At 41.4% G+C, this 16376-nt stretch overlaps 2 protein-coding genes across 4 annotated transcripts; one reads left to right on the top strand and one right to left on the bottom strand.

Annotated features, from left to right (window-relative positions):
• Positions 1–139: 139 nt before the first annotated feature.
• hspd1 (heat shock 60 protein 1) lies at positions 140–7453 on the bottom strand. The gene is made up of 11 exons (XM_049023358.1): positions 7319–7453; positions 5630–5805; positions 4876–5211; positions 4284–4379; positions 4008–4101; positions 3722–3890; positions 2736–2835; positions 2309–2554; positions 1861–2035; positions 1540–1718; positions 140–1414 (listed from the first exon to the last, which is right to left on the bottom strand). The coding sequence occupies exons 2-11, from the start codon at positions 5801–5803 to the stop codon at positions 1250–1252; spliced, it is 1734 nt and encodes a 577-aa protein (XP_048879315.1). The 5' UTR covers positions 5804–5805; positions 7319–7453; the 3' UTR covers positions 140–1249.
• Positions 7454–7909: 456 nt separating this feature from the next.
• On the top strand, positions 7910–16302 carry LOC125747846 (MOB-like protein phocein). 3 transcript variants are annotated; one of them, XM_049023401.1, is made up of 9 exons: positions 7910–8060; positions 9708–9863; positions 13878–13940; positions 14138–14238; positions 14354–14396; positions 14570–14656; positions 14794–14873; positions 15344–15455; positions 15649–16302. In XM_049023401.1, the coding sequence occupies exons 1-9, from the start codon at positions 8058–8060 to the stop codon at positions 15778–15780; spliced, it is 777 nt and encodes a 258-aa protein (XP_048879358.1). In that variant the 5' UTR covers positions 7910–8057; the 3' UTR covers positions 15781–16302. The 3 variants fall into 3 exon arrangements, with proteins under 3 accessions (XP_048879358.1, XP_048879351.1, XP_048879342.1); XM_049023385.1 differs by lacking the exons at positions 7910–8060; positions 9708–9863 and adding an exon at positions 12770–12906; XM_049023394.1 differs by lacking the exons at positions 13878–13940; positions 14138–14238; positions 14354–14396; ... (2 more) ...; positions 15344–15455; positions 15649–16302 and adding exons at positions 9958–10047; positions 10165–10508.
• Positions 16303–16376: the final 74 nt, after the last annotated feature.

The following is a 16376-nucleotide window of genomic DNA, read 5'->3' as shown; positions in this document are numbered from 1 at the left end:
AATGAGCTGTATCATTTGAGTGTATAATACAATGGCAGTTATACAAAACAGAACATTTACAACTTATTTTCAGAAGTCAGGCCCTTGATTATCATACGCATCGCTCACGTTCCAAAATAATTTCAGTGGCATGGCATACTTCAAAAGAACATTTGGCTTTATTAAATTAAAAAAATGACAGTAATTATCACACTACATTATACAAAAAAGGTGATCACTGCTGCCCCCCAAAAAACAAAACCATGAAATTAAGGGGAAAAGAATCCATTGTTAAAGGTCTTGAAAAGGGTCAGAGAATGCCCACTGCATAACGGCCTGTCATCAGATGTGGGCACACTTAGAAAATTAGAATGAGCAAAACTGTCCTCACTGTTTGTTTCTGCTGAAGCCGGGCCGGGTTCAGAGGCCATACACAAGAGCGTCAAGCTGAGAACAAACTGCTGCAGCTCCATTCATGCTAGATAAAGTATGTTTGGGGAAAACTCTGTGTAGCATCACGCACCCTGTAACCCTAGCAGGCCCCTTGGCTGTAACATGTGGTCATGGCAGCCTGTAGCTTTGTTTTATCATTAACACTACAACCATTCGAAAACCATAACCAGTAAACCTTCCAGTTAAGTCTGTCATTAACATATGTGTTGGCAGTAGCAGATGCCGTTTCACAACCTGTAATATGTAATTGAACTAGGTACCATCCTAGCTGTATTAAACCTAAGATTTAAAACAGCCTCATGGACAACAAATGGGAAGACAGAATGGAGAAAAGACTGATACAAGATGATCAGGACCTGAAACAATTTGCAGAGCTATTTTGTACCTCTGGCCATTTTAAAGTAAACTACAGGAATCCCATCTGAGAATTACATGGTAGAAGTGCACCTTTAATACATACACATTTCAGAGAAAACAGTTTTGTATGCTAAGCAACATGTAAATGACATACAAATTGCTGCTCAAGACAGATACCAGTAAAGTGAAATTCTCTGAGGAAATCCGAGTAGCTACAATTATACAATAGCTGAATGGACAGTCATTTATTGTCTAAAAAGACAGGTTAAGTACTAGCATTTGTCAATGTTCTTAATCAAGGGGCGTGGCTAGATCTCCAGCATGGGTTGCATTTCAGAACTGATGGGGTTGTTGCTTTTTGTAACTCCTCAACAAATGCGTGGTCAGTGGGGGAGTGGGGGGGGGTGTCCCCAGCCTCCTCCACCAGTAGGAAGTCTACCAGAAGGCTCAGGGAGGGGCTTTAAAGCATGCCCCCCATTCCTCCCATTCCTCCCATTCCTCCCATGCCCCCCATTCCACCCATGCCTCCCTCCTTTTCCTCTTTGGGTATTTCTGTGACGACGGCCTCTGCAGTAGAGAGTAGAGATGCTACACCAGCAGCATCCAGCAAGGCTGTCCTCACAACCTGTAGGGAAATTAAGGAAATCACTTCAAGCAGGACGCAGCCGAAGATACCAGGGGGCATTCCAATACAGTACGCACTGGGGCCACAAAGATCGCAGCTGTTAGCGGTTAGCACGCTGAAGTTACCTTTGTGGGGTCGATGATGCCTTTCTGCACCATGTTGACATACTCGCCCTGCATGGCATCATATCCCATCTCTGCCTCACTCTGCAGGATCTTCTCCACCACCAGCGAACCTTCTACGCCGGCATTTTTAGCGATGGTCATCGCCGGGATGCGCAAGGCACGACGGATAATGTCAATTCCTGTGGAGAGGGGAGCACTGTTTTTTTGAGTGTTGCTACAGGTGCCCCGTCTCTGAGCACTTATGGACAATCATACACTGTTCATTTAGTTCACTCCACATCATCCACATTATAGCAGTTTGCAGTTTAACCATTAACTCACCGATTTTCTGGTCAGTATTGCTTGGCGTGATGGTATCCAGCACAGGGATGCATCGCAGAAGGGCACATCCACCCCCTGGGACAATGCCCTCCTCCACAGCTGCCCGCGTCGCATTTAATGCGTCAGTCACACGGTCCTTCTTCTCGTTCACCTCCACGTCACTGGTACCTCCCACCTGACACAGAATGGCTAACCATTATTCACAAGCTAACTTATCTCCCATCGTGCCCACAACACCTGACTTAGTTGCAGGGCTTGAACAATCAAGTCCAAAATGCCAAGATATACCAAGTTTATGCTTCTTGCCATAGAAACCCTACTTCTCTCATGAGTAGAAAATGGTGCAGAACTACATGCATTTTAGAATTCTCCGTTTTCTCATTCGCCAACAGGTAGCTTCTGGTTAATACTTCTGTGATTAGACCAAAGCCACATTCCACATACTGACCTTTAGCACAGCTACGCCATCAGACAATTTGGCCAATCGCTCGTTCAGCTTCTCTTTCTCATAGTCACTGGTGGTGGTCTCCAGCTGTTCCGCAATCTCTGCTATACGTTTCTCGATAGCACTTGAATCGCCACGTCCCTTGAGGAGCAATGTGTCATCCTTGGTCACCACCACCTCACCGACCTTGCCAAAATCATGTGCCTGGATGTCTTCTACAGCTAGGCCCACTGCTTCATCTCCAAACACCTACCAACAAAAAGGAAAAAAATGAAGTATACCCTCCTTTCATTATCAGCCATGAACAAAGCGGTATGTGCCATCTTTGCTCTAGTTTCATTATTTTCTGTTTCTGCAGTCAAATCTGACTGCGCACACAACATGAAAATCTATTCATTGGAACTTTAAATGGTTAAAAACATCTACTCACAGTGCCTCCGGTGGCAACAGCCATGTCTCGCAGCTGGTTCTTCCTGTTGTCTCCAAATCCTGGAGCCTTTACAGCCACAACCTGCAGTCCCACCTTCAGCCTGTAAACACAATGACTACATTGAGAGACCAATACCAGGAGCTCAAATACGCACTTCACATCTCATTTATATACAGCAGAACCTTGGAACTCAAAAGCATCCAACTCAACCAACTCGGACATCTAATGGGTCTGTTGAATTTTTTTTTTTTTCTTATACCTTGACCGAAATCTTGGGACTCGACCGTTCCTGCCAAAACTTATACTGTATGGGTCGAGATGCATTCAACTCTACCAAGTCGGACCTCAAACAGGTCAGTCGAGTAAAACCTGAGTCAAGCAATATCTTGGAACAAAACAAAAAAACGAACTTGGTAAAACTATACAGATCGAGATGCGTCTCTGGTAGGCTGAAACAAAGCCAAACTGACCTATTGGGATCCTGATTCCTATGAATTGCTCTCTCTCTCAGTCAAGTTCGATGTGCGAAAGCGTTTTTTTGTGCTTTATCTACAGTTCATTTAGTGAGACAGTAATCATAGTCCCTAAGCAAGTGAGCAGTGATAGCAGCAAACCAAAGAGGAAAGAAGTGACTGTAGAACTTAAAAAGGAAATTATAGCGAGACTTGAAGGTGGTGCATGCGTGTCTGCTATGGATTGGTGTCTAGTATGGGATTGTCATTTATTTTATATTTATTGCTTTTTCACGCGTTTATTGGTTTTATATTGATTGTTAATGCTTTTTAATTAGGTAGGTAGGTAAGTTTAAACAGACAATCATTTGGGGGTCTGGAATGGATTAAAGTCATTTACATTATTTCTTATGGGGGGAGTTCATTTGGACCTCGACTAAATCGCAGCCTTCTGGAACTAACTAAGTTTGTGTTCCAAGGTACTACTGTATTTTCATAAAATGACAAGTATGTCGCAAAAGCAGCATAAAGGACCTGTTCAGGACTAGAGTGCTGAGAGCTTCCCCATCAACATCCTCTGCCAAAATGACCAGGGGTTTGCGGTGCTGGTTGGCAATCTCGAGGGCAGGAACGATGCTCTGCACACTGGAGATTTTCTTCTCACTCAGCAGGAGGTAGGCATCCTGGAACTCACATTTCTGACCTGAATTGCAGACACAGGGATGCCAATTCAAAGGCAGGCACAGTCACAGGGCATGGACAGGCAGGCCGGGCAAACGCACAGCTGATGGAGGAGTTGGAGTCAGGGGTGGGCACTCACCTTTGGCAGTGTTGATGAAGTAGGGGGAGATGTAGCCTCGGTCAAACTTCAGGCCCTCAATGATCTCCAGCTCATCATGAAGGGTTTTGCCATCCTGTCAGACAGTCACTTTATGATAAAGCTGCACATAAACTAAATATATTTAGTCCTAAAACAATATAGAGCGCGGGCTTAATGGCAGGGAGGTGTTTTCATTTAAAAACGATAAATCTATAACGCAAATACACCTTGGTTCAAAATGCTGAAGTTAACGTGCGAAACAGAAGAGGGACTCACCTTTACCGTGATGACCCCTTTACGGCCGACCTTTTTCATGGCGTTGGAGATGATGTTACCGATCTCACTGTCTCCATTTGCTGAAATAGTAGCCACCTAAAGAGACACAATTCATATAAGAAAAACCACTACTCACAATAAATCTAGTTTCACGTTATCTTAGGGATCAACCACATGGATAGCCAGATTACTAGAGATGCACCGATCGGCTGGCTAGGGATTGGAATCGGCCGATTTTCAGCGTGCTCTGTCCAGAACGAAGACCGGCCGGTCATTCTCATGTATTTCCATTACTGAACCGGTCCGTTTTACATATGCGGCACACTATGCTTGCACCACACAGTAGCCTCACCGCCATATGCACGCTCACAGCCATGTGCTAGCATGTCGTTAGCACTTGGAGCATCTCTACAGATTACACTAAAATTATGGGAGAATTTTCCAGTTATTTATGTTTGGGGGAGGCGTGGGAGTTTAAACACACATACAACTTAAGTCAAATTTCTCATACTTGAAGTTGCCAACATGATTAAAAATTTTAAAACTACCATCATTGGCTTTCCCGCCTCTTCATAGACACTGCTGCTGTTACCTGTGCAATCTCTTCAGGAGTGGTGACAGGCTTGGACAGCCTCTTCAGTTCACTTATGACCGTGTCGACAGCCATCATGACACCGCGGCGGATCTCCACAGGGTTGGCGCCCTTGCTGATGCTGTCGAAGCCCTCCTTGGCGATGGCCCGCGCCAGCACGGTGGCGGTGGTAGTGCCGTCGCCGGCTTCCTCGTTGGTGTTGTTCGCCACATCCTGCACTAGTTTGGCCCCAATGTTTTTGTATTTATCTTTAAGGTCAATGCTCTTGGCGACTGTAACCCCATCTTTGGTCACCTTGGGGCTGCCCCAACTCTGCTCAATGATGACCGTTCGACCCTATAGAAAGAAGAGAAGATGTACAAACCAGGGGTGTCAGAAGCATTTTCAATATGGGGGGGTGACACACTAGCATAAACTGTTAAATGTGGGGGGGCTCCAAACGAATAATTATGAAATTCTAATGCCGGCGACACCCATGGTACAAAATGAATGTACCAAAGACCCTGGATCATCACTAATATAACAATATCACCACACGTTTAAGACAAAAAGATTTGAGAATTACATATTTTTGCATAACGCTACATCTAAGGGAAAAAAAAGATCAGTATCTCGTAAGTATATACAAGCTAACATCTCTACAGTTTCTTTCCTCTATGGTTGCCTACAATTACAGAAGCATTTATTGAGAAACATACAAGTAGGAGCATTTTCCCCTGATAGTCCCATAACAATATTGATACTTTAGTTGTACCTTGGGACCCATGGTGACAGCAACAGCATCAGCTAGCAGATCCACGCCTTGCAGCATGAGGGCACGGGCATCAGCTCCAAACTTGACATCCTTGGCATAGGCCCGCGTGAGGTGGGGGGCCAGAGCCCGGCACACTGGCCGTATTTTCCTCATCACACTGGGTATGCGCAGCATTTCTAACGAAAAAGTGGTGGGGGGTGGTCATGAAACGGAAATGCAAATCTTCCTGTAAATTACAAACTGAATATACTTTACATCAGGGGTATTCAACTCTGAAACTCGATTCCAAATCCAGGTCTTGCTTTCAGGTCTCCCAGGTAGTTAGTTTAATAATTACTGATTCTGGTTACCCACAGAGGCTTTGCACCTGGCTCATGGGTGAAGGAAGGCTGGAAAATCAGCAGGACATGGACCTTGAGGACTGTGAGTTGCATAACCCTGATTTAGATATATTACTACACACCCCCCCCCAAATAAATCCCAATCCCTCAATACATTCTGCATTTAATGCGACCTTTATTCAACAATCTGTTATAGGATGAGGGAGTGACTACTATGATCTTAATATACAATTCATCAGATACATCTTAACCAAGTATTGTAAACTTACCAGAATTTAATAATACGTCGCATGAAAAATTAGCCTCTATAAGTTTACACATATGAAGAAATAATATTAAAGCAATATAATGGTTTCGGTCGGAGAGATTTCTTAATTTCAGAAACACGTTACTAGGGGCGTCGCTAGGGTCGTTTTTTTCTGGGGGGGGGGGGCGGGGGGCGGTTGACCCGCCCCAAATAAATGTACACCATTTTAAAATGCGTGTTTTCATTCATTCATTTTAAACGCTTAGCCCACCTTTTCACAAATGTCAGGTGACGCCGCTGCACGTTACCGATTACCTCACGAAGCTATGAGTGTAGCAGATTTTTTTTACGTATAAAACTTCAAAAGCAAGATCCATTGGGGGTGTTTGTTAAATGGTATTTCTTTATAACATGTTCTAAGAAACATGAAATACTGGCGGTAATATTCATTACTAGTCTGTCGTTTCACAGCACACACGTGCCTTGCACCACAAGGTCAAGATTCCACAGCATACGGAAGTGACGCAATATCTTTAACTCTTTTCGCTACAAACTGTAGCGGGCACGCGTGAATTCTCCGTAGATGAATATTCTAGAAATGCTACAATGAATTCGGCGAAACTCATAAAGCGAGCGACTAAGTTAAACATCTGTGCTATAACCCGTAATAAGACATATTCAGTCAGTACTACTTCTGACATGTGCTGGACAATAGTCAATGAATGACTATTGGGAGACCCCGGTATCATGTTAATTGGACTGCAAATTAGGTTCCATGAAAGAAACAAACGTTTTATTATCAAAAAGTATAATGTGAAATTAAGCATCGGTGCATCTGCGAATACAACACACAGCACTTCACCTAATAAAGCGTATTAATATTTATATAAGACTATAATACCCATTTAGCGAGCGTGCGCCGGAAGATTTTCAGTTAAACCTTGAAATAGATGACAATGTTAAATAGGAATATGGACACGCATGGAGTGTGCATCCTACATTGCTTGCCATAACGTATTAATTTGTCGTATACTCAACAAAAAAATAGATTTCCTATAATTGTGTATAGAGAACTCCAACGTGTAGTACAGCATAACTTACTGTAAATTGTGTCGATAGAGTCGAAGAAGATGATTTACTCGTGCCCTCAGCTCGTCTAGCAGCAGAACCGCTACTGCGAACAAGTGTGAAACTGTGTGCACGTCGACTGAGCTCACTGCGGTACACATGGTCTTTTCCATCCGGGTAAAAGTTTTACTGGCCCTGTAACATGCATAATAGTGGCGGTCAAATATTTCTTGCATTGACCCTAAATATAACAACAATTATTAATATAATACAAAGAATAACGTTACTTACGTTACTATGAACCTAAAGTTACGTTGAAGTAATATAATAAATTCCTCGAATATGGCAAATTACAATGTGTGCTTATTAAACTATGCTCGTTCTAGGGTTTGAGTTCCAGAAATTTCTTCGAGTCCATTGGATGAAAAAAAGCTGGAGGTGTCAAAGGTTGAACTTGAGCAATATTTATTAAATTATATCCAAATCTTGATACTTTTATATAGAAATGTATATGCATTATTTAAATTATGTTGTACTTTTTGGACAAATAACCATCAGGTGTAAACGGAATTATTTTGAAAATCTTGTATTACTGTTAAAGTAAAATCGTGGAATATTCTAGATTACTGGAACTAAGCAGGCAAGAACGCGTGTGAAGGTCGCGCATGCGCCTCGGGATTCTGGCTATTTCTTCACGTGGAAATCAGTCCTTAGGTTGATATTCGCGCACACTATCACACAGCCTCCACGCAAAGACTCAGCAAACATAAAAATGGTAAGTCGGTTATACGTAATATGTCATTGTAGAGCTAACATTATGTGCTTAAGAATAACCTCAAACGGAAATTCACTTGTATCAAATGTTTCAGCTTATGTACTGAAATTTACCATTAGCATGCGATCAGAACATGTGTGCTCATTTTAATCTTTACCCCGAATGTTCTGCGATACCTCTAGATACTCGGCTTCAAAATACAAATGATACAACTGGCGTGTCTAGACATATTTAGTAAATGGTCTGAAGAATATCCACATGAGGAAAAAGATTAATTTGTTTTTTTCTTTTCTGTTTTGAAAATAAGACGTTTTAATAGTTTGGGACTAACGTTCGTTGCATTTTAAGGTATTTGACGTTAAAGTACATTATGATGCCGCTTTAAACTATAGTACAGTGAAGTACCTTATTGCCCAACTCCCTAAATAAAAGTTACGTGTAATCGCGTAAATGCAGGGAGCCCAAAATGCAGTGACGCCAGGCATCAATTTGGTAGATTGATTTACACTTTGCAAGATAAAGTCTAACTGCAACCTCTTAGTGCTTTTATTAATATTCCATTAACCAGTTGGTCAGAATAGCAGAGCGTCCTGCCGATGATTCTTATCGTTAAGCAACGTGCACCGAGCATCAGCAGAGAAGATATTTTTCGTGGCCGAATCATATCCGGGGTTACCGGGTTGTAAAACGGCAAGAGCGCTGCTATTCAAAGAACCGTTTATCATCGGTGCCTGAATCATAATGGAGTGCCGTTTAACAGAAAAAAAAAGAAGTTGGTCGAGTTATGTCGACTCATCACAACCAGTTTAACTTAACCTTTTTTTTGTTCTTTAATTCTGCCAAACTTGTCATAATTATTAATCGGTGTACATTTTACGGAGTTCTCGTGTTATCAGTGAGAGTACCACCCCCACCCCCAAAAAAATAAGGAATCAAGGTTTTGTCCCTCCCTCGTTTAGAAACAACCTTCATTCAAGGTCAGTCACACACACCATGTACACAGCTGCAGAAAAACTATCAATTCTAGAAAAGTCAGACTATATAGCCTCTCCTAGTAAGGTGGGCATTTATTAACATTTTACATATAATAAAGCAGTCTGTGTCATTATGTACTTATCTTTAGTCAAGAGCTTGGCCATTCAGTGAATATATTCCTTATCAAACTCCATGATACTCCATAATTCCATCTGTACCATATTAACTGAAGGACAGTTCATACTTGCATATTGAAATTTTTGATCTTTAAATAAATGTTGCTGACATGCAATAAAGGGATAAGGGTTATGAGTATAGGTGGGGTGGGGAGTTATTGTTATCTCACTCTTAAGTAGGAGTAGGGGCTATAGAAAAATATTATTGAAATATAGAATCAAAAGTGAACTTAACCCTTTATTTCAAAACTACTCACATTTTAGTTGCTTTTTTATTTTTACTTTATGGGTCACTGTTTTACCAGAAGCATTCTGAGTTAACAGCCTGGCTCAGAGGCCATTGCTGGCCATCGTTCAGGATTGAAGCCATCAGCCCTCATCTCTAATCATTGACTGAATGCTCCTGTACCACCTTTGCTGTAAAGAATCAGAAAATGAATGCAGTAACTTTATAATCAGACATATTAATGTTGCTCGTATCCTCGTTTTTCTTTAGGCATTTAGAAAATTCCTCCCCATGTTTGACCGTGTGCTGGTGGAGCGGCTGGCAGCGGAGACAGTAACAAAAGGGGGCATCATGCTTCCGGAGAAGTCCCAGGGCAAGGTGCTGCAGGCCACAGTGGTGGCCACTGGTCCTGGTAGCACCAACAAGGTGACCTGCATACGTACCTGTACTTCCCAGTCACTTTTTTTAAAATGCACCGGAGTTAAGTTTACCCAGGATTTCTCTCTCTGTTCTTTAATAGGATGGTAAGGTGGTCCCAGTTAGCGTGAAAGTGGGAGAGAAAGTCCTGTTACCTGAGTATGGAGGAACTAAAGTCAATCTTGATGATAAGGTATTTCTGAACTTCTATGAAAAAGAATGCCATTGCTTTTGAGAAGTTAGCATATATACCCATTTTAAAAATTGTGTTCTAGCTGTAGATTTTAAGTAATAATATTTTATTTTTCAGGAGTATTTCCTGTTTCGTGATGGCGACATCCTTGGAAAATATGTTGATTGATGGTTTATGTGCCTGCATCTCATTACCCATGTGAAATAAGAATATGTCTGTCTAATTCATTTATATATAATTCTGTTGTAAATAAGCAGTTTTGTTACAGTAATAAAGGAAATGTGTACCCCTTTCTACGGATTATTTAAAGTTGATTTAATTGTTGAATTATAAATCATCTTAAGATAATGCTGGTTACATTCATAATCTCACTGCTGTGACTTGGTGTAATTTTTTTTTTATTTTTTGCTAACACGGTTAATCTCTATGGACACATCAGAAATAAAGTAGTTTAAACCAGATGGAATTCAGCTTTTGGATTTGTAGCTAATGAAGCATAAAACACCATTGAAAACATTAACATTTTAATTGCAATAATATCAGTGGGCCTCATTCACCAATTTCAAAGCCAATTTATGGTTTTTCTTAAATTTATTCTTGAGAAAGGTTGAGAGGACATGCGAGTTACTTCTAATTAGTGTAGGTAAACACTCCACAAATCCCCATAAAAGGGCATGAAACTGCTGTGCTGCACACACACACAAATGAAGAAGAAAAGTTGTGAGAGAAGTCAAGAATGCAAATGAAAATCTAAAGGCATCAAAACGTAAGAGAACCTTAAGTAGATCTGAAGTGGAGGTACTGCTGTAGGTAGTGGGGCGGAAAAATAAATTTAAAAAGCTGTCGTATTTTAGCTGTCATTCTATTTTAAAATAAAGATCATTGAATACTTAAAATATTGTAAATGATAATATTATTGTTACTTAAATCCTATGATATACATATGTAGAACTGAGTTACACATTATTGAAAACATTCCTATAGTATATGATGGAAGTTTGTGTCGAGTAATGAAAATTCTTAGATGAGGGCTTTGGGGGGGAAATTACAATTTGCACATTCATTAATGAGCTATAATGTGTTTTAAGGAGCCTAGGATTGTTACTAGTTACTATTTTATTAATAGTATGAAGTTATTTTACTTGATTGAACTTGTGGACTCGGCATGATTAATATGAAGTTGCCGCAGATCAGCAGAAATTTTGTATCAAACAGTTGTGAGATGATAGTGTGAACACACATTACCAGAATCCCATCATAGTAAATGTTTGCAATTAAGTCCCACTGGAAAATTAGCTTCACAGGGCTTTTGACTTAAACCACGTGCATAAAGTGCACAATACAAGGTCCATAAAGACATGGTTGGGTGAGTTTGGTGTGGAAGAACTTGACTGGCCCTCACAGAACCCTGACCTCAACCATATCTGACATCTTTGGGATGAATTAGAACAAAGATTATGAACCAGACTTTCACATCCAACATCAGTGCCTGACCTCACAAATGCTCTTCTGGATGAATGGGCAAAAATTCTCACAGACACACTTGTAGAAAGCCATCCCAGAAGAGAAGCAGCTGTTACAGCTTCATATTGATGTCTATTAATTATCATAAAAGCTCCTGTAGGTGTAACATTCCTGTGCGCCTACATTTTTGTCCATGTATGTTGAGTGTGTTTTGCTGAATAAAGCTTGATTTTTCATTTGAATTATCAGTTTGATTATTCCTCGTTTTTGGTCAAAGAAAAAATACATCAATAAGAAAAATGTTACGATATAAGATCATTTTAGAAGAAACAGTGACAAAAAGTGTGCATCTGAATGCAGGTGAATGACAGATGTTAAGTACAGAAAAAAGACTGCAGTCTTCACACACCTCACAAACATGCAATTTTATAAAAATGTCATTGCAAAAAGCAGACAGGGAGTGGGAATTTCTACACCCTCAGGGATCTATTTATTGCCCAGACAGACTTCCTACCTTATGCCTACATGGTGCTAAACTCAACCTATAATTTTTTTCCTAAATAAGTAGGAATGTTTCAAGGCTAATCTTACAGCTAAGAACCACGTGGCTTGGTGGTTGGACGTCCTGGCTTTCACCCTGGGTCTGGCCAAGTCAGTTTATAGCATTTCACTATACACATGTACAATATATGTTTCTGTACGTGACAAATAAACCTTTAAACCTGGAACAAGCATTCTTCATGCAGTCATAATAATAATAATAATAATAATAATAATAATAATACTTGCGATGGGCTGGCCCCCCATCCTGGGTTGTTCCCTGCCTCGTGCCCATTGCTTCCGGGATAGGCTCCGGACCCCCCGCGACCCAATAGGATAAGCGGTTTGGAAAATGGATGGATGGATGGATGGATGGATAATAATACTGCCCGGGCTTGGTGCACCTGCGCCCATTGTTCCCAGGATAGGCTCCGGTCCTCCCCGCGCCCACAGTTGGGATTAAGCAGTTTCAGAAAATGGATGAATGGATGGATGGATAATAATAATAATGATAACAACAACAATAATAATAATGATAAATTATTATTATTATTATTATTATTATTATTATTATTATTATTATTATTATTATTATTATTATTTTTATGAGACTCTTACTAGAAGATTCGATCTGAAGATGGGTGGATAGATGCGTAACGCAGAACTCGTAATGTAATATATATTCATGAGGTGGAAACGCGTAGAGAACTCCGGGTACTTGCTGTACAGCTCCCCTGCTGACGTACAGGCGCACTACAGCACCGCGACGCTTAACATCCGGGGTATTTTGGCGAGATGGTCATGGCGGAGGGTACTGCAGTTCTCAGGAGGAATCGTCCGGGAACAAAAGCCCAGGTATATCTGTTAGCTTCGGAACTTTGTGAAGACCACGCTAAGTAATAGTTGGCCGTCGAAGTTATCGCTTGAAAGCCGATAAATCGATTTGGGTGTATGCGTATTGGCATCCTGTCTGCGATTCTGGGGTAAGGGAGTGTCTACAAATACAGGAAGGGTCGGGCCTTGCTGTATACTCTTTAGTGCGGAGTTATTGTTATCTCACTAATCTAACGAATAGTAAGAAAGGTCCAATTTGGTATGATCTAAGATTTAGCTAAGGTATTAATGACGAAGAAAGAGCTGCTTTGCTACGAGGCCGGCCTTGACGCTGTGACTTCACAGAAATGATAGCATTCTCTGCTCTATGCAGCGAAATTGTCCGTAAAATGGACGTGAAGCCGCTCATTTGACTAAGCTGGAGTATAGTATAGTGCAGTACTGTCTCAGAGAGTGTCCGTTTACTGCTAAATCTGGTGTTTGACAAGTATTTAACTCTTCACATGTTCTGCCGGTTCTGCAGTTTCGCGCTATGTAACATTGGTTAAGATAGCTAGTTAGATCTGTCCTGAAACTGGTCTGTTTTTTTCAATAGTATTCAGCTTACGACTTTTAATGTTAAACATCTCTTAACAGGTTGTTTTCTCAATATGCATTCTGCGCCATTTATCACAAGTATCATGATTTTCTGTTACAGCCAGCTATACATACGTAATTTCTTCGTAGCTAGGTGACTCATAACCTGCAAGATGCATGATACCATTTTATTCTGGGGAAATTGCCGTCTGAAGACCGGTGGACAACAGAGGAATAATTGCTTTCGTTTATTCTTTTCCACGGCCCCTAACTAGCACAGGGCTTGTATAGCTTGTTGACCACACGCTTCCCCAGTTGCCTTATGAATGCGGGACAGCTGCGATCGCGTCAGCGCTGCGTGGTATGCGGTCCTCCTCCCACCCCACCTAATGTCGAGATTATCTGTCCAATTGCAGGATTTCTACAACTGGCCAGATGAGTCTTTCGAGGAAATGGACAGCACCCTGGCTGTTCAACAGGTGGAGTATCAACAGTCTGGAGTTAGGGAGGCAAAAACTTAGTGCTTGTCCTGTTTTTCATTTAGACGATCACTTCATTATTGTCAATTATATATATGAAAACTAAAGAGATGCATGGATTTAATGAACTAATACGTCATTGCTGGTTGTTCCATGCTGGATGTTGAGAAGTCATATGACACTTTGAATGTTTGCAGTACATACAGCAGAACATTCGATCAGACTGTTCTAACATTGACAAGATCCTGGACCCCCCCGAGGGACAAGATGAAGGTGTCTGGAAGTACGAGCACCTCAGGTATCAGATCACATTCTAACCAAAGGGTTTTTTTTTAAACTCCAGTCACTTTTTGCTATTTCAGTTTATACTTCAGTGTAGATATGTGTTTGTAGACTTTCTGTCTGTGTTTCAGGCAGTTCTGTCTGGAGCTGAATGGGCTGGCTGTGAAACTGCAGGTATTGCTTTTCTTATTCGACTACCTCACTCTTCATCACACTTTGTTGCTTTGTGCGAGGCGCATTGCAGCATTTTGTTTTTGCAGTGTAAGCACACTGGTTTTAAATGCTGCCAGAAATCTGCCTTTCCTCTTGGTTTAATGAAGACATTTTATTTGCCTGTGCCCCCACAGAGCGAGTGTCATCCAGACACCTGCACCCAGATGACGGCTACGGAGCAGTGGATCTTCCTGTGCGCTGCTCACAAGACTCCCAAAGAGGTGAGGTCTCATGCGATTGCCTGTCAGTTATGTTTTTTTACATTATAATTTTGTTGCTTAAGGGAAGTAGTTTCCATAGCTTCCATTGCTGTTCAGGCCATGACTCATTCCCACTTGCTATGTGCTTGTGTCTGCAGTGTCCTGCAATTGATTATACCAGGCACACCCTAGATGGAGCTGCCTGCCTTCTCAACAGCAACAAGTATTTTCCTAGCCGGTGAGTTCTGGAGCACGACCTCTTCCTGTCACGTTTGTATTTTTTCTCAGCATTCACCATGCACAGACACACAGACACGCACACACACACACACACGTCTCCTTTCATACACATTAAGAACATAAGAAATTTACAAAGGAGAGGAGGCCATTTGGCTCATCAAGCTCGTTTGGGGAGAACTTAACTAATACCTCAGAGCTGTTAAAATCTTATCTAGCTCTGATTTAAAGGAACCTGGGGCTCTAGCTTGTGCTACACTAGCAGGAAGACTATTCCTTACTCTAACTACACACTGTGTAAAGAAGTGCTTCCTCAAATTCATTTTAAAATGTTCTCCTGCTAATTTCCACTTATGGCCACAAGTTCTAGTATTTAAACTAATATTGAAATAGCCATTTAGCTGAAGAGCATCCAGACCTGCACAGTCCATGTCTTTTTGGTAGTAAATCTCTGTACCCCCACACACACAGAGTCAGCATTAAAGAGTCGTCGGTGGCTAAGCTGGGCTCAGTTTGCAGACGTATCTACCGGATATTCTCCCACGCCTATTTCCACCACAGGCAAATATTCGACAAGTATGAGGTGAGTCACACATACTGGCAGCTGGGTCTCCCGTTTTAACAATCTAAGTGTCCTCTGAGAAGTAGATCATCCGAGGGTTCTGGATGCTTGCGTAACGCGATGAAGATATGGAGCAGCCATTTAATGTGAAATCTCTCCGAGGACGCATGTCTCCTGCCGGACGCATGTCTCATTCATTTCTCACTCCATGCAGAATGAGACCTTCCTCTGTCACCGGTTCACACGCTTTGTGATGAAGTACAATCTCATGTCCAAGGATAACCTGATCGTTCCCATCTTGGAAGAGGAAGTGCAGAACGCAGCCGCGGGGGAGAGTGAGGCTTGAGCTGAGTGAGGCTTGCCAACTGTACACTACAACATGCACACGCCGGCGTTACATACCTAAACCATAAGTCTCATGAGAAATCTGTGGCACAAAATAAGCCTTTTCAGCTAACATGATGCTGAGACCATTGCTATAGCCGTGGAAACAGTGGGAGTATTTCGGTGTTACAAAACATGAGGATGTTGTGTGTCTGTGGGTTATGCATATGAGGGTTAACGTTCTGATTTAAAATAAAAATAAAAAACTTGTATATACTGCCTCCCCGTCTGGGAAGGAAAAAAGATGTCCTGTTGATAGCTGCTTCTCCTGGACTTGGTCTGACTTCTGTCCTGCTTTCCTGCCCTACCTAGGCAGGCATGCTGCCTCTTCATCTCTCTCTGCCATTTTTAAATTATTGTGTGGGTTGCAACAGCCTGTCTACCACGTGATTTTATTTTCTCTTTTTTTTTTAATGAACTAAAGTTTTATTATTGTTATTTTCCGTATATGTAATAATAAAATAAAAACTAAATGTTACCCACAGATTGTCTCTTGGCATTTTTGTCCGGCATTTAAATTCATTCATCTTATACTTTATATTTTTACGTTTTTACATT

This window comes from Brienomyrus brachyistius, chromosome 1 (genome assembly GCF_023856365.1).
Source record: "Brienomyrus brachyistius isolate T26 chromosome 1, BBRACH_0.4, whole genome shotgun sequence".
Classification (NCBI taxonomy): domain Eukaryota; kingdom Metazoa; phylum Chordata; class Actinopteri; order Osteoglossiformes; family Mormyridae; genus Brienomyrus; species Brienomyrus brachyistius.
Note: the sequence above shows the minus strand (reverse complement) of the source record. Positions and strands in the feature narration are given on the sequence as shown.